General features: G+C 37.4%; 1 protein-coding gene across 1 annotated transcript in view; it reads right to left on the reverse strand.

The window, feature by feature from the left end:
• The window catches only part of LOC111511070 (Lysine demethylase 3), a 701,967-nt gene that overhangs the window by 569,335 nt on the left and 113,337 nt on the right, over positions 1–19,295 (reverse strand). The window contains exon 3 of the mRNA XM_074183020.1: positions 389–502. Coding sequence (XP_074039121.1) covers positions 389–502 — 114 coding nt within the window. The remainder of the gene's footprint in view (positions 1–388; positions 503–19,295) is intronic.

Consider the following 19,295-nt stretch of genomic DNA (forward strand, 5'->3'; position numbering starts at 1 on the left):
AATAAAAAAAATTCTAGAACACTTTTTATTAACCGATTCCATACCTATATGAAACAACATTAAACTTTTACAATTTGTTGATTTCAAGGAATTAATGTTTGAACGACTAATTTTTTGATAGCTCCTATCAAAACTTTGCCGCACTGTTCCAACAGTTATTAAACAAAAAATAAATTTATATATTCTCCTCATTCATATTATTCAACTTATATTGGCCAATATTCTATGATCATCGAATTCTGTATAATTCAAGGATTTTATTACTATTTCTAGACAGAAATTTAACATTTTTTGATTAATTAACTTCTTCCACATGAAAAGTTTCTTTCGAACGTAGACTTCCACTCAGTAAAAAAACAAATGTAAATTTGTATGTTTTGATTCTTACCTTGTAAGGCTTCAGGTGTTTGTAGTCTTTGAAAATCAGGTTTCTATCTATCAGAAATTCTACTGGCTGGAGATGAGAAGGCATGTCTACGGTCGATACTAGTGGTGAAAAAGTCTGCAAAAAATGAAATATTTTGAAAATCTACAACATTTATAATGAGAGATAATAGATCTGATGATCATTATTGGTAGAAGAAATATTTTTGTATGTGGTAAGTTTTGTGGTAGACTAGAATGAATTTTTGCGAAGTAAGATGCTCTTGGATGATGTACAGTGCTTCTATGTCTGTCTAATAGTTTTGAAAAAAGTAAAGACGTGATCGTAAAAAATATACGCCGTGTTAGAATAAACTCTAACACTTGAAAAAAAAAATTGGCAGCTCAGAATTCTGAGGTAGTGAAAATACCAGAAAAAAATCTTCAATAAGTTTGATAAAGAACCAAAAAAGATACTTAATTTTGTCTTTAGGCTACCTACTATATTTGTTCAACAGAGCGGTTTATGTTCAGTTTGTCCCTGAAGGTTTATGCACCAACCAACAAGAATTACCTTTTACATGAATTAGCTTGAAATATAAACTTTCAAAGAAATAACAGGTGATTTTTAAGAGGTATAGGATTTTATTTTCAAAACAACACAAAAAAATTGAAAGAATTGATGAAATCTTAATTGGAATCGATAGAACGATCAATATAATTTAATGTTTCAAGATGATTTCATGCAAATGTTGTCCGCGGTTCCGCTTCAGATGGCCCATGCGCAAGGTCCAATTTTGGCACACTCTCTCTAACATATCGACCGGTATTTCACGTATGAATGCTTCAATATTGGCTTCCAGAGCGTCAGTCGTTGCTGGTTTATCCCTGTAGACATGATCCTTAACATGACCCCACAATAAATAATCCAAAGGCGTTAAATCACACGATCTAGGCGGCCAAATGACGGGCACCAAACGTGAGATAAACTGTTCACCGAAGGCGGGTCTTAATTGGGCCATTGTTTCGCGTGCCGTGTGGCTGGTGGCACCGTCTTGTTGAAACCACATGTCAGGCATGTCCAATTCTTCCATTTTGGGCAACAAAAAGTCATCAATCATCACACAGTAGCACTCGCCTTTCACAGTAACGTTCCGGCCATTGTCGTCTTTGAAAAAGTACGGCCCGATGATGCCACCGACCCATAATCCACACGAAACAGTGACTTTTTTGGGATGCATCGGTAGCTCTTGCAGTGCTTGTGGCTGATCTTCAGTACAGATGCAGCAATTTTGCTTATTAACGTATCCATTCAACCAGCATCGTCGCTGAACACAATTTTTCGATGAAAATGTGGATCTTCCTCCATTTTTGTCAGCGCCCATTCACCAAATGTTAGATGTTGTGGGAGGTCGTGTGGCTTCAACTCTTGCACCAGCTGTATCTGGTTTTACACCCAAATCCTTTCGCAAAATTTTCCACGTTGTGGAGTAACAGAGGCCCAATTGCTGCAAACGGCGGCGAATCGACATTTCACGGTCATCACGAACACTGGCGGATATAGCCGCAATATTTTCTTCGGTCCTCACTTTACGTATGCGTGTTGGTGATTTAATGTCCAATAATGTAAACTGGTTTCGAAATTTAGTCACAAGCTTCCGAATAGCTCCCTCAGTAGGCCAACGAAACTTCCCATAAATTGTAAGAAGTGAACGATGATGCACTTTCTTCATCGAGCATCAAATTTGATAATAAAATTCAATGATTTGCCAGCGTTATTCATTCGTAAGTCCATTCATGGTTAAATTATAGACCAAACTGAACAACTTTGACAATGACACAAGTGACGATTCATGCGTGATCTGTCAAAAACAGTGTTGCCAAAAAGATGTTAGGAAAAAATCACTCATTACAACAAGACTGTATACGACATCCAAGTTTAGTGTTGAGATGACAGGTTTCATTTTGAAGCTCTGGTCTGAATCAATTACATTAATTACCTTACAATGGAAGGCAGAAAAGGAATATATATGTTAAGCCGCGTTTACGAAACGTAACGAGACAAAACGTAACGCCTTGTCTGTAGATAAGTCGTTACATTTCGTTGGCGGTTGGAAGTTCTATTCAAACATTCTGTCGTCTCCTCCAACTTTGCTCCCAATTTCCGATGAAGTTGTTGGGTGCGTTAATTAAATATGATGGATGAGTCTGATTAGTGATTGAGTCGAGTCGCATTTTAGTTTATTCCACGCAATGGAGGAGTTGCTATTGTTGTCTATGTCGGTTATTCATTTATCTAAAGGTGTGGAAAGAGAAAAGGAAACCAGAATTAACTGGTTACACTATAGAAAACAATACATTTCACCACAAATAGAAAACAGGTAGATTAAACGTGGACCCTACGACACAACTGGCGTCTAGACCGCAACGATATGTCGGAGTGACTGTCTACACGCTACGACTTGTCTGCAACGTTTTGTCGTTGGAGATAAGTCGTTATGTTTTGTCGCACCATGTGAACCCGCCTTTGAATTTAAGATCACTCTAAGCAAACAGTTCCAATCATTGGTGCAAACTCCAATTCGACAATCGGGAAATCACACAAACTACAAATTCCACAGCCATAGCATTTCAAAGACCCGTTTTTGTTTTTTATTACTGATTACCATATCAAAAATGACAAGTGACATAAATATTCATGGCCTCGCAATAATGTTAAATTTATGATATGTAATGTAGTCATGCTAATCGCAAGTTCGCCTTGACCATATGAAGCCACGATTTAAAAAAAAACTTGTTCCAGTCGTGTCCGCTAAATATTCATGAGGTTGTGACTTATGATGAAATAAACATGAGATTTTTATAGGCAAGAATGCCGTTTTTGTTTACTCATTGGAAAAAGTAGTTTCATTAAACTCTTGGCTGGCGGCTTGTAAAGAGTTCGCATTGTGCCAAATATGGATTTCATTCCCTACAGAGAGTGAATGGAGAATGTACGAGGATGAGTGAAAAAAAATGTGGACTGGCAGGAAACTATTTTTAGCTCAATGTACTTGTGCAACGTAGACCAGCACAATAGAGACTTCGAAATATGGATTATACAAGATGGCTTATTGAAAATAAGAGTACTAAATTCATAGATGAATAAATATAGTAAAACCTATACATATACAATATGTAGCATATATATTATCACTTTCTCACTACTTTTTCACCCCCAAAATGCTGAAATCACCAAATGTTCAAATATTACTTTCAATTTGTATAACTTATATTATTTAAAATAATACCAATTTGACAATAATATTTTATCTTCGACAATATCTTTTGAGTTGTGTATCTTATATTTCTTAGAATAGTAACACTTTGTCGATGAGATTTCATCTTCAACAATAAAGTATATTTTGATTTGATTTGATTGCAATAAATGATAGTTACGTACAGCGCCATCTGTTCGCAAATAGATCAAGCAATAATTTATAGTCACGTACAGCGCCATCTGACCGCGAATAGATCAAGAAATATCAATTAGGTTACGAACAGCGCCATCTGCCCGCGAATAGATCATGCAATAATGCCGATAATTCTGTCAATACAGATACCGATCTTGAGAATTACACACAAACATGCATACAAACAATCATACATACATACATACATAAATACAGGTGAAGCTAATGTAAAGCGTATAAAATTGAATAGAACTGGCCGATGCATGATGAAAATACATATTAAAACTAATTAGTACAGTAAGTTAATTCTAAATTAGGACCATTTTATACTCTAACATATTACCTACTCGTATGCCTCCTTTCTAATGATTGAATCTACCTGAAAAGGTCAGATATGAATTCATTAAGTTTATATTTTTACCTAGAAATGAACTGATCCGATAATGGCGAATTGTTCAATTCAGTTTGATCGTTCATAAGATAAACGACAGTTTTGAATTTGTTTATTTCCATCCTCTCCAACAGGAAATGGAGGGGATTGTATTCATGGTTGATGTGATTGAATGAGTGGCATATGTGGAATTTACTTTTCCATTCTGGAAACTATTTTTGTGTTCCTTTATGGGGGCTTTGAACATTCGTCCAGTTTGACCTACATAAAACACCGGACATGACCCACATAATAATTTATACACTCCAGAATTTTCTGAAACTGGACATTTATCTTTGTTATTCTTAATGTGCATGCCTAAGTTATTCTTGGTTTCGAAAGCAATATTAACACCTATGCTGTGCAGAAAATCTGAAATATTTGTAGTGGGTTGGCCTAGGTAGGTTAAGGTTCTATAACTTTTATCTTCTTCTCTTCGAATTGGGTAAACTTCCTTCAAAGCTCAACTGTATAACTTTTTTGATAATAAAGAATGTATTAGACTACCATCCTAATCATTGTTGACGGCTATTTGTTTTATTACGTTCAGTTCTTTATTGATATTCGCCTCTGACAAGGGCACATTTATCAGTCTGTGGATCATACTATTGAAAGCTGCTACTTTTGTATTGATACTTGGACTTGACAATAACAAAAGTTAACAAACATAAATGATTATTCAATTTATCGTAAACCGGCACATACAGATATTATCATTCATAATTCGTCCACCCACCCGTTTTCTTAAGTCGCAGGTGTATGCGAATAAGCCGCAAACCACAGCTGTCTTCAACGCACAAGAAAAAGTCTAACGGGTTCAAATCGCACGATTTCGGAGGTCAGTTCACATCACTTCCACGTGATATGACCATGCCCTCAAATCGCTAGTGCAGAATATCCAATGTAGCAAGAGCTTTGTGGAACGTAGCACCGTCCTGTTGAAACCACATGCCGTTAAAGTCCAGATAATCCAATTCAGGCCAAAAGAAGTTGGTATTCATCGACCTATACTGCTCGCCGTTGACAGTGATGGCTTGGTCAACGTTGTTCTCAAAGAAACATGGAACGATGACGCCGCTAGCTCAAAATTCACACAACAGTGACTTTTTCGGGATGCATTGGACGCTTTTGGATCTCATGTGGATTGGTATCGTCCCAATTTGGACAATTTTGTTTGTTCACGTACTTATTCATCCAGAAATGGGCCTCATCGCTGAGTATAATTTTTCGATTAACTTTAGGGTCAGTTGCCAACTGCTCCAGAACCCATTCAGCGAACACACGTCATTGTCTATGGTCGTTTACCTACAATTCCTGGGTCAGTTGAATTTTGTACGGGTGCAGGCCCAAGTCATGACGCAAAATTCACCAAGTTGTGGTCTGCGAAAGGCCGAATTCTTGTGAAATCTTCTGCATCGGATTCTCCTCCACACTCTCACAGACATACCGACATGTGAAGCGACCTATACAAGAATAGTAAAAGTAGATTTGTCTGCACCACTAAAAGAACATCTAATGGTTCGTTTTCATCAAAGTCACGACAATATCTGAAACTCAATAGTATAAGATAAAATCGAAAGTTTACCTTATTCTTTTAACTGACCACGTGAACTAATCAAAAGTTCAAGCATAATAAAAAAGAATTTACCAACTTATCGAACATACCTTATGAACTAATTATCATACAACAATGTAGGCTTTCGCAGAGTAGTACCAAACAGAAGTCCAAAATCGAAACGAACCGTCATCAACGCGCCAGTGAACAGAGCTTTGAGAGTATGTGAAGAAAGGTACGTGGACGACGAAATAAAACACCTAACAACTGTGTCACAAGCGAACGACTACGACAGAAAAGACACAATCCACGCTACGCTTTCAAGGGAGAAGAAGAGGAGCACCCGTGAAGAGCAACCCCAAGGTACTGTTTATCAGCCATACACAGAAGATGTCACCAAACGAATTGGGAAAATTCTCAAGAAACAGAAAGTTACCACCGTCTTCAAATCAACGAAGAAAATATCGGAGTATCTGAGATCAGCAAAAGACAGCACTCAAATCAGAGGAAGTCCATGTAACTGTGAAGTTTATATCGGTCAGACGAAAAGAAACATTGGTAACTGCCTAGTTGAGCACAAGCGGAGTTGCCGATTGGGACAGACCGAGAAGTCTGCAGTCGCTGGACATGCACTGTCAGACGGGGAAGACAAGATCATTTTCGAGAATACCGAGAGGCTAGCAACATCGAATCATTATTCAATAAGAATGTATTTAGAAGCCATAGAAATTCACGAACACCAACAGAAAGGAAGAGAGAACAAACCTTCCAAAGATCTGGCACACAGCATTGAAAGGCGCCAAAACGAAACCAAATCGCGCGGCAAGTTCGCGCAAACCCGCCATTACGAAAAAAGCGTAAAAAATCAGCATTCTAAATGACATGGCAGAAATGAGAGCTTCAGTTTTACTTGATTCGTCTAGAAGAGTACTTCCACCAGGCCATTGAAGATGACCCACCGCAGTTACGGTTGAAACTATTGGAGATTGTCACCAAAGAAGACTACGACAACATTTTCGTCAGAATTCTTGAATCTATTGATTTTCAATCATCAAGTTCCAAACCTTCTTCCAAATATCATAGTCGTGGTTGGACTCATACCCCTCTGCCAAAAGATGGTTTGCAAATGTGGAATTGGCAGTCCCATTCATGAAACTACTCTTATAGGCTCTTTCGTTCTTTGAAAAAAGGTTTTTCCTGTTTTGCCAGCAAGAACCATTGCTTATGACTGTTTGTAGTACTGGGTGATTTTTTAAGAGGTATAGGATTTGATTTTCAAAATAACACAAACAATTTGAAAAAAAAAAATTATTGGAATCGATAGAACGATCAATTTAATTCAATGTTTGAAGATGATTTCATGCAAATGTTGTCCGCGGCTCCGTTTTAGATGGCCCATGCGCAAGGTCCAATTTTGGCACACTCTCTCTAACATATCGACCGGTATTTCACGTATAAATGCTTCAATATTGGCTTCCAGAGCGTCGGTCGTTGCTGGTTTATCGCTGCAGACATGAGCCTTAACTTGACCCACAAGAAATAATCCAAAGGCGTCAAATCACACGATCTAGGCGGCCAATTGACGGGCCCAAAACGTGAGATAAACTGTTCACCGAAGGCGGCTCTTGATTGGTCCATTGTTTCGCGTGCTGTGTGGCATGTGGCACCGTCTTGTTGAAACCACATGTCAGGCATGTCCAATTCTTCCATTTTGTCGTCTTTGATGTCGTCGGCCCGATGATGCCACCGACCCATAATCCACACCAAACAGTGACTTTTTCGGGATGCATCGGTACATCTTGCAATAGTTGTGGCTGGTCTACACTCCAGATGCGGCAATTTTGCTTGTTAACTATCCATTCAATCAGAAATAAGCCTCGTCGCTGAATAAAATTTTTCGATAAAAATGTGGATCTTCCTCTAACTTTGCCAGCGTTCATTCACCAAATGTTAGACGTTGTGGGAGGTCGTGTGGCTTCAATTCTTGCATCTTGTATCTTATAAGGTTTTACACCCAAATTCTTTCGAAAAATGTTCCACGTAGTGGAGTAACAGAGGCCCAATTGCTGCGAACGGCGGCGAATCGACATTTCACGGTCATCACGAACACTGGCGGATACAGCCGCAATATTTTCTTCGGTCCACACTCTACGTATGCGTGTTGGTGGTTTACTGTCCAATAATGTAAACTGGGTTCGAAATTTAGTCACAAGCTTTCAAATAGCTTCCTCAGTAGGCCAACGAAACTGTCCATAAATTGGAAGAAGTTCACGATGCACTTTTTTCACCGAGCATGAATTTTGATAATGAAATTCAATAATTTGCAAGCGTTGTTCATTCGTAAGTCGATTCATGGTTAAATTATAGACCAAACTGAACAAGTTTGACAATCACACAAGACACGATTCACGCGTGATCTGTCAAAAACAGTGTTACCAAAAAAATACCAGCAAAAAAATCACTCATTATAAACAAATTGTTCATGCATATAAATAACAGTGACAATCGAAAACAAGCGACAAAGGAGCAAAGGAATCGTTCGATATGCAAATGGTGATTGCGCCTCTACATTATTAAAAATAATAGTATCGGGTACTAGTTTAATATTGATGAATGTGAAGTTTCTTGACCTATACCGATTGTCGTTCACATATTCACGAATGCATTCATGTTTCCGTACCGTATAAGTTATTCCGTTGTGTTCGCATATATATTTATTCAAATTGCGCCATACATATGTATCGGGCACACTGGGGCTCTGTGACTTTTAGCAAATCGAATGTCGCATGTGACAAATACAAACGCATTTGATAGTCTAATTTGTCGCGCACGAAATTGTAATTCGATACATTGAACCCACGCCAATAAGGAATATTCGGCTCGTTATGCAGATTGACAGTATTGGTCCAATCTGTTAGTCAAAATTAGGTAAGTATCTCGGATTTGGAGATGCCCGGCTATAAACTTGTATTTTGACACCCTAAAATGTTGTCTCAAAACCTAATTAACTGAATGATTGTACTCTGAGTCAGAAAAATGTTTACATAGTTTACAATATAGATTATAGATAGATAGATAGATAGAGTTATTAAAGCTTTCAATTTAAAAAATTGATAAAACTCAAGTCATAAAAATGATTACATTTACAATACAAATGTCAGTTAACATTAATATAAATAAAAGCACGTGGTATAGGTAAATACAATAAGTATATGAAAATGACAGGAACAAATAAGTAAATCAATGAATCAATCAATCAAACATTTATTGAATCAGTTTTCATTTACAATCACATTAGGCAGACATCATCATAAAATACTGGCTGATACAACAGGTCAAACTATTATAAAAAATCAAATACAAAGCATAACTTACATAAAAATAAAATTACTAAGCTACAATCAAATTATGATTATGATTCAAGGAGAAACTCATCCACAGAGTAGTATGCTTTCTGCAATAGAAAAACCTTGAGCTGCCTTTTGAAGACATTGATGTTTGAGGACTTAATGTCATTACTAAGCTTATTATACACTGTGTCCGTAAAGTATGGAACAAATTCATTTTTAGCTAAACAGGTCCTTTTGAGAAATAATCCTGAAACACGTCGATTTTTGATGTTAATTTACCGTATTTTAAAATAATAATCTAATATACAGGGTGAATTACGTTCGAGTAATGACGTCACCGTCATTTTTTTTTTAAATGGAAGACCCCCATTTTGTCTCAATTTTCGGATTACTCTAGCTGAGCTGATTCCAAAAATGTATCACATGTTGATTCCAATTGGTACAGGGTGGACAAAAATACAGTAGTTGTGTGTGTGCTAATAAAGTAACGCGTAACATTCTTTATTAGCTAAATTAACAATATTATCAAAAATATTTATTGTCTAGCGGACAGAATATGCTGGAATACATGACTTTATATTAAATGTTCGAACTGCAGCCCTTGCTGTATTTGACAGTAACCCAAACGGTGTACAAATTCTTGTTGAACCTTGTGTATGGTTTCTTGCGTAATATTGTTTATTTCTGTTCGAATTTTCACTTGTACATCTTCAATATTTGCTGGTTTCGTTTTATAAATAACATTTTCACCGTAGTGTGTGCTGGTCAGGCCCTATCCCCCGAAGCCCCGATACATTCGGGAGGGCGCGCCAGCATTATCAACCAATGACCACTCCCCACACCGTGGGGTAAGTGATCATTGGGTCCGAGAATCATGTGCCTTGAGCAAGCGCAGTGAGCCAAGAATGACGGCCTTCTGCATCTGTGCGGATAAGATTTCTGCCTTACTGCGGCAAGCCGGTATGATTTTAAGATTCGAGAGTAGAGAGGACATTATTATTATTATTATTATTATTATTATTATTATTATTACCACCCACTATTCCCGCACTAGAATCCACAATGCCGGAAATAACTTTTCGACAGTGTCTAGTCAGGCGAATTTTGAAACAGCTCAATATCAACAAGGCGTCCGGTCCTGATAAAGTGCCCCTCATCGTACTTAAAAAAGGCGCAAATTAACTCACACTAGTATTTTGCAGACTTTTCAACCTATTTTACAAAAAAAGGGTTTTTCCTTCTTGTTGGAAGATTGCTCGCGTTCAACCTATTGCCAAAAAGGGCAAGAAAAATCTCCCAAATTACTATAGACCAGGTGCTTTGCTATCAGTAATATCAAAAATCATAGAGAAAGTCGTAAATCACCTAATTCTCCAATATTTGAAAGGCTTCAACATCTAAAGCGATCATCAATATGGCTTTCGGAAACAAAGATCAGCAGGCGACCTTCTAAGGTATAATAATAATAATTTATTTGCTCATAATATTTAGATGTACAACAGAGTGACTAACAATAATATGTAACCCATAATTGGAATAACGCAATCGAGAAATATGAGGAATCAAGAGCAGTTGTTATTGATATTTCTAAGGTCTTTGACCACGTGTGGCATGAGAGTTTGCTGGCCAAACTTCGATGCTATTGCTTGTCGGATCATTTTTGTGTATGGCTCTTGAGCTTTCATCATCAATGCCGGTGTTCCCCAGGGATTCATACTGTAACGAATTAAAGAAATTGCTGTCTTAAAGGAATTCTTTTCTAACAATATTTCACTATCACAAACTAATTTACATTCAACACTTAGCAACTAACGTGTAATTTATCTTCACTATTTGAATTCCTTGTTTAACCGCTCGATTCACTTTCTGAATTCAGACTGCCATCTCTAGACGGGAAGCCGACTTTATATATCCGTAACGATCGCTCTAGAATTCAACAGCCGTTTCGGGACTAGCGTGGACTTTTCGCGGTGGTTTCAGACGGCATTTTTTCGCGGTGAGTCATGTGTTTATTCGCTGGCTGAGATATCAGTCAGGGACGGCTTCAGATTCGTACAATATTGTCTCCAACCCTCTTTTTATTGTACATCAACACTTATTGGAAAAAATCAGGAATCCAATATATTGCTTTGCTGACAACACCACACTTGTCTCGTCATTCCATTTGAATTCTTGAACATGGGCTACTGAGGTTGCATATCTCAATGAGGATCTTTCTGCTTCGATGAGTTTGTTGGGGGTTAAAATGTCTTGGCACAGTCATGTCATTGGAATTGCAAAGGCTGCTTCTCAAAAGCTTGAAACACTGTTCCAAACTAGAAAACTGGACACACCTCAGCGGATTGGCTATCCTTGATCATATTTCACTGCCTGAACCACTGGGCATGCTGTTTTTGGCGAGTGCCTAGGCTTGGGATGTGGGGGTTGAGCAAACCGGCCATCGGATGCCTACTTCCACGTAGCCCCGCTTGATACGGGAAAGATAGAATAACTTGTGGTTCTGTTATTCCCTAACTGAATGGCGTCCCAACGATGGCTTAATTCTAAGGTATGTGTATCCGTGCCGAGAGGATGAATGACTACCCTACGGAACCTTCGAGACAGTGTTGCCTACTGGATGAACTATAAAGTCGCTACATATGAACCAAAATTCCGCTGCACTGCTTCATATTCTGCTACACTTGTACATCTGACGCAATCAGTTTGCGCATGCGTTCTATTCAAAATTAAATACCACAGAATTCAGAGTTTGTAGTTTGTGTATCGTTCAGCTACTACAAAACTGAACTGTCACTGATGTCAGGAATCATGATTAGGCTAATTCACAGCAGTTAATTTTTGAAAGCTGTCGTCTCTACCAAATATTTCTTAGCTTGCAATAATGAAGAAAAGAGAATTGAAACTTTCTTTGTTTTTCACCACTTTTATTTGTAATTAACGTAACAGCAGTTTCGTCCTATAAGGACATTTTCAAACTTATACATTGAACAGTTATACATTGAATAAGACATCCAATGTTGAGAAAAAGTTTGTTTTCGAGACTTTTTGTATTTTTTTGAACATGTCCCGTTCCAGTTGTGGTAGCTCTTTCGCTCGAGCTACAATCAGATTGACTATCTTCTTTTTCCACTGTAATTTGTTCCATATAATTTAAAATACTCGAGACAGTCGAGACTTTTAGTTAAGATATATTGGAGGTTTATCAATGAAAATATCAAAAAATATTCTTCTTCTCTTTCATCATGTAATGGCCTCAGCTACGTACTGACTGTGCATTCAATTATTTAACTGTCAGCTTTCAGCTTCGAGTGCTGTCCACTGCCTCTTCTTCCATATTTTTTTAAATGTTGATTATTTGTAGAAAATTCCACAACTTTATATTCAAATCCACTACGCCGCTACCGTTGAGTAAATTCCGCCACGGTAGCGGAATTCCGCTACGGTTGGCAACTCTGCTTGGAGATACCGGGCGCCCTTTCGTCGTAGCATCGCCTTGTCACGGTAATGCGGGGCTCTGCCGTGACTGACCTTCTTTCCCTAGCTACTCATGGGATTTTCATAGACAGAGTAAACTTAAAAATCCTTTCTGACGCTGAGTCTACAGAGGAGATGGATGTCGAGCTTACGACTCCAACTGACCTCCCTGTAAATGTAGATCAGGAGTGAGAGCTTCTCATCTCTCCAACTCTTGATCTAATAACTGAACCTAAAAAAAGGTTTGGTGGGGCAGCCAGGAAACGGCTGAGTCGTCTACTCAAGAGCGGGGTACCTTTTGAAACCCCCTTGCACCAAATTCTTGAGCGGCGTACGCAGAATCTGTCTCATGTGGAGGAACAAACCCCCCATGAGCAGGTTAGCAAACGTTCGCGCTCAAGCGATGATTCACCAAAACCAGAGGCGAAAAACCCCTGCACGGGTGAATCTAAGGCATCGTCAGGTGTAGCTGATGTGCAAAAACCCTCATATGGGAAGATTGTCGCGGGTATCAGGGTGGGAATCTTGCAACTTTACTAACCGACTACCTCATTAACGATGAAACAGCAGAGCATATACTTTGTGCCTGCCCCGCTGGGGACCGAATCAGGTGTTTGAGTTCAGCAGAGCTGTACTCATACCATCTGACCTGAAAGACCACTCACCATACAAACTAATCGGCTTCGTTGAGAAGCTGGGTTTATTTGGTCGAGTGTGAATAGGTGTGAGCCATAATAAACCCTTGGGGGTTGCAGTGGAGGGTCGAATAGACCCACTCACTTTGGACCTAACCTAACCTAACACCCCAGCAACTTTTGATGCTTTATAAAGCTCAGATCAGACCTTCTTTGGATTATTGTTCTCATGTATGGAGCTCTGTCCACAAACATATCCTGAAGTTGCTGGATTCCATCCAAAAAAGAGCCATCCGCCTGACTGGAGACGCTACTTTCGCACAGTCACCGCTCTGAGAGCGCCTCAAGGATTTTCCTGTAGTGCTTGTGTTTTGTCCTTGAAAAAAATTGAAAAATGCAACAAATTGCATCCTCGACAATAAAATTTCATTGTTCGTATAACTATTTCATTGTGTTTTGAATAACATCAAATTCAAAATGACATAATTTCATGTACTTATGAATAATTTCGTGTTTCTCAATGTTTCATACATTTTCAGTTCGTCATCGCTTCATGTCTACGGCAGTCGTAGACGCAGTCATAAATCCGGCATACCAGGGTCAACAAAATCAGAAAATAACTTTGCCACAGCATTCACGTGTAGATAATATTGAAAAGAATTTTCTCCCACTCGTTTCCATTCATTCTTCTATGTTAGAGATATAAAACATTTTCGCGCAAGTTCATGCAAGTTTGAGAACGTAAAAAAATATTTTCGTTTTCGCGATCCACCGTGTATGAATTAAATTCGTTGTACACCTGTGACAGCAATCGGTATTCGTTACAGTTTCCCCACATGTGCCAGCCACATTTTCAACAAGTCATTATACAAATAAACAACTTGAATGGCCCGAAAAAGTGAATAAACACATTTTTTCGTCCCACCCGACTGTTCCTACATAAACATTCCGAGAATTCACAAAGTGAACGGCATTAAAAACATTAAAACGATTCGTTGAAAGTGGAATTCGAAATTATATTATTCATGTTAATTAGTTCATCCATTTTTTTGTATTATTGAAAATGAGGGGTGACATTGCGAAACTCGCAATGTCACCAAGGCTCAGTACTTGGGCCCATTCTGTTCCTTTTTTATATCAACGAAATTGAAAACTTCAGCTGAAGATGCACACTTTGTTATTCACGCAGATGATACATCCACACTGATCTCGAATAAAGCAGATGATATTATTGCTGAGGGGTGTGACCGATTATTGAGTAACATAACTTCATGGTGTAGCGGAAATTCAATTTTCTTTAATACTGAGAGAAAACACATATTATGAGGTATCATCACGTTCAGAAAAATATTTCTAATATAACAGTTAGTGTTGGCAATAAAAAATTAAGTTACACTGACAAAGCAACATTTTTAGGCATTACAATTGATGATTGTGTAAACTGGAAATCTCACTGTAATAATGTGATTAGAAAGTTAAATTATCTTTGTTTTGTGTTTCAACACCTCAGAGAAGTACTCACATGTGAACAATTACTCATGTAATTGTAAAAGTGTAAAAAAGAGTCTGCGACTCATTGCTAGGGTACCCTGTACATACTCATGTAGAAATACCTTTTTCCACTTCAGACTTTGAACAATAGTAAGTAATAGAAAAGACTTTACTATGAATGTGAATATTCACAGCATTAATACCAGATAAAATAAAGACAAATTTTATATTCCATTTCATAAGTACAAGGGGACCAAAACATTTTAATAATCTTCCACAAGAGATTAGGGAAACAGGGTGACTGAGAAAATTTAAATTTCTATTAAAAAAATGTTTAATCAACAAACGCAAAAATGCTCGGACAGGTCAATTTTGCTTTTGAGGGGGACACATTTTAGATGTATTTTTCTACCTGTGCCTTCAACCCCCTAGCGAGGGTGAGTAACAACCCTAAAATTTTAAATGGAAAGTGGGGTCGAGTGATATATCATTTGAAAGGGCACAAAATGTTCTTTCCGATAATACCTAATTTGTTGTATTTACTTGAATAGTTATAAAAAAAAGCAAAACCATTCACTCGATATTTTTGGTGTTAATGAAAATGCAGAAAAAACGGCATTTTTATCGCTACTACATTCCTCAATTTCTCTCGTGCGTTTTTTGGTTCAAATAACAAGAGCAGATAAGTGTACAAAAAGAATTTTGGCAAACGTTCATTGATTCAGTTCGGTTGCTTTTGAAATTATTTCAACTTTACTGTAAAAATGGTTTATTCCATTCCTGAACGAGTTGAAATTGTTAAACTTTACTGTCAACATAATAGTTGTGCTAGACTTACTGCTCGCCTCTTTAATAACAGTCATCCCGGGAAAAATGTGAATGATTCGTACGTTCCAAGTTAGTCCAAAAGTTTGTCGATACCGGATCTGTCTGTAATGTGAAACACCAGCCACGGAAACCGATCAGAAATTAAGCAGTGGAAGTCGCTGTTTTGGGACATGTTGAATTGGATCATACTCAAAGTACCCGTCAGCTTGCTGCAGCCTCAGGTGTCTTCCGTTCGTCCATAATACGGATATTAAAAGCCTATAAATTTAATCCGTACAAAATTAAATTAGTACAGGAACTCAATGAAGATGATCCTGATAGAAGGCTGCAATTTTGTGAACAACCGAGCCAGCTACTAATTGATGATCCGCACCTATCATTCAACACGTGCTTTTCGGATGAGAGTACATTTTTTTTTAATGGAACTGTGAATAGGCATAATTGCCGTTACTGGGATGACAGTAACCCACATTTATTCCGAGAGGTCCATACCCAGTACCCTCAAAAAATCAATGTCTGGTGTGGCATATTAGATAGTCATATCGTTGGGCCACTTTTTATTCCTGGGAATTTAACTGGTGAGGTCTACCTGAACATACTTGAAAATACAAATGATCCTCTCATAACAGAAATAATTGAAAATGACCAAAATCATAATGATGATCGGCTTCATTTCCAGCAAGATGGAGCACCTCCTCACTATGTTGCTCCGGTAAGAGAGTTTTTAGATGACCGGTTTCCTGGACGGTGGATTGGAAGGAGAGGCCCCATCGAATGGCCTGCCAGGTCACCTGATTTATCGCCTTTAGACTTTTTCCTTTGGGGACACTTGAAAAATAAATGTTTTGCTACGCAGCCCGAGTCTATAGAAGATCTTCGGCAACAGCAGAGTGCAGAAGTATAACACCTGATATGCTACAGAATGTTAGGAATAGATTTGAACAAAATCTGTATTATTGTATGGAAGCAAATGCGTCACATTTTCAGCACTTGCTGAAGTAGGATTCTACTAAGTCAATTACACATTTCAAAGTACTGGGTTGTAGTTGTTTTTCTTCATAATACCTACATGTTTGAGTGAAATACAACAAATTAGGTATCGTTGGAAAGATGATTTTGTGCCCTTTCAAATGATATATCACTCGACCCCACTTTCTATTTAAAATTTTAGGGTTGTTACTTGCCCTCGCTAGGGGGTTGAAGGCACAGGTAGAAAAATACATTTAAAATGTGTCCCCCTCAAAAGCAAAATTGACCTGTCCGAGCATTTTTGCGTTAATTTACAAAAAAAGGAGAAAAGCAAGGTGCATACTTTTCGTTGGACCACTCTGTATGTAGATTATGTATATGCATATGTGTGTGTGTATCTGTGCATACGTATATACATAAATAAAAGTTATATATTTCTTCTATTTATATTTCTATTTTATTATAAACGTTACTAATTACTGTCTTATTTTAATAACATGTATTACTTTTACTATTATTACGCATGTTATTTTCTATGTATCTGACGGTTTCTATACGTATTCAATCATGTCAAAAATGAAAATGGAGATCATTATCATTATTATTAATTCAAAGCCATTATAAACCAGGGCAGACCCAAGTGATGGAAATGTTTTGCAGGGTATTTGCTTCTCAACTTGATCATTAGATAATGCAATGAATTAAACAAATGTTCTGTTATATCATCGAATAAAAAACAAATCAAATCGATTGAAATCGCGCCAGACAGTCGCTTTCATTGTTGCTAGCAACAAATTAAGCAGCAGCATTACGTCGATTCAGCATTTTTAAATCTCGTTCACGTCCCGATATAAATCACGTCTATTATTCCACCATCAATCAGTATGATTTATTTATTTACTCAATTACTGCATTTTAAACGAGAGATGATTTATTTTCATTACGGATCGTATCATACAAACAAGAATGAGTCATTGACTTCAAGTATGCAGAACAAAAAACGACCGGCCAATTTTTCAGTCATACAATTGACCCGCGAAATAAACGACGATGTTTATATACTGCAGTAGCAAATAATTGAAAGTGTTAGGAGAAAGTGGAGAACACAACCGTCACAAATATTTGGTGTATGAATGGTAAGAATACCACTTTGCAATGGAGCCCGAAACAAGGAAAGGAAAAGTATATACCAAATAGCAAACTAGAACGGATACACCCAAAAGACAATAGATGGATTGGAAAATAGAATCAAACAAAGAATACAGACCAAGAATCAAACTACTCCAACAGATAAAACAACACAATGATGGACTACATTCACATACATAGGTCACCAAACCAGAAAATTAACAAACATCTTCAAACCCTTGAACATCAACATCACTTATAAAACAAGTCAATAAAGAAAACCGAATGGACCGAACGGGAAAAACCTAACCATCCATAAATTCAAGAGTTGTAATTCACTTATCGAGGACCAAATATAAATCAATACATATTCAGTATACTACACAATATAATACACATTCCTAGAAACAATGGAACCTAGAGAAACACCAACACAAAACCTGATGTAACACAAGTACAGGCAAATTTAAAGAGACATCCGGATGAAAGGAGAGGACAAATACCTGCACTAAGGCGTTCTAACTGCATAAAAGAACGAACAAGAAGATAAAATGTTCATTTTCAGCAGGGCCATGAAGATGATAGCACAGCCTATTATCGAAAGCGCTCGCATATAATAATTAATTACAAATCCTTTTTGGGAACAAATGTTATTATTGAAATACTGAAAATAAAAGAAAACTAGTTGCATCAATCAAATATATATATGCTTCTCGTTAGAAGCAAAAGCTTGGCAAGGTAGAGCAGAGTTTTGATTTTTTGACTGAGATACCCGTTAATGTATTTTACTGTACCTACATTTCTCCAGTCGCTAAAATTATCCACTTCATATACAGTGCGGTCCATATGTATGGAATAAATTTATTTTAGCGTTATTATGTACTATGTGAAAAAAAACCTGCAACAGGTCGATTTTTATTCTTCAATTGACAATTTACAGTATGAAAATATTATACCCCTTCAGCACTCCTTCTGAATTATAAGCACCCCCTCGAAAATTTTAAATAGCAAAGGGGGTCGTGTGGCACCTTGTTGGAAAGGGATTTTAGTCATCTGTTCAGCAATATAAAGTTTTTTTGAGTTTTTTAAGTTTGATTTTCAGGATGTAAAATGTTGATGTCTCTAGGTATCACAAAACTTTACGTAGAATGAAGATAATAATGCCACATAATATTTAGAATATATTTTTCAGTGTACTTTACAATTAAATTAAATGTTCAAAATGACCACCATCAACTTCTTGACAATAACCGAGGCGATTTTGGAATTCTCGTACAACATTTTGTATGACCTCGAGGGTTATTTCGTTAATTTCTTCCGTTATCCTAACTTTTAAATCAGCAATATTGTTTGGTCTATTAAAATATACTTTAGATTTTAAATAACTTCATAAGAAGTAATCGAGAGGAGTCAAATCGGGGGGTCTAGCCGGCCATTCGATCGTTCCACGTCTTACAATCCACCTATTGGGAAAAATCTCGTTTAAATAATGTCTAACTGTACGTCATTCTGTCCATCATCAATTTATAGAATTCTTGCCTTCTATCAGGATCATCTTCATTTAACTCCTGAACCAACTGAACTTTGTAAGGGTGGTATTTTTCTTTATGCAAAACTCTC

The sequence above is a fragment of the Leptinotarsa decemlineata genome, unplaced genomic scaffold, assembly GCF_025532065.1.
Source record: "Leptinotarsa decemlineata unplaced genomic scaffold, Ldec_3_MD MMD2_tig00026330_RagTag_RagTag, whole genome shotgun sequence".
Classification (NCBI taxonomy): domain Eukaryota; kingdom Metazoa; phylum Arthropoda; class Insecta; order Coleoptera; family Chrysomelidae; genus Leptinotarsa; species Leptinotarsa decemlineata.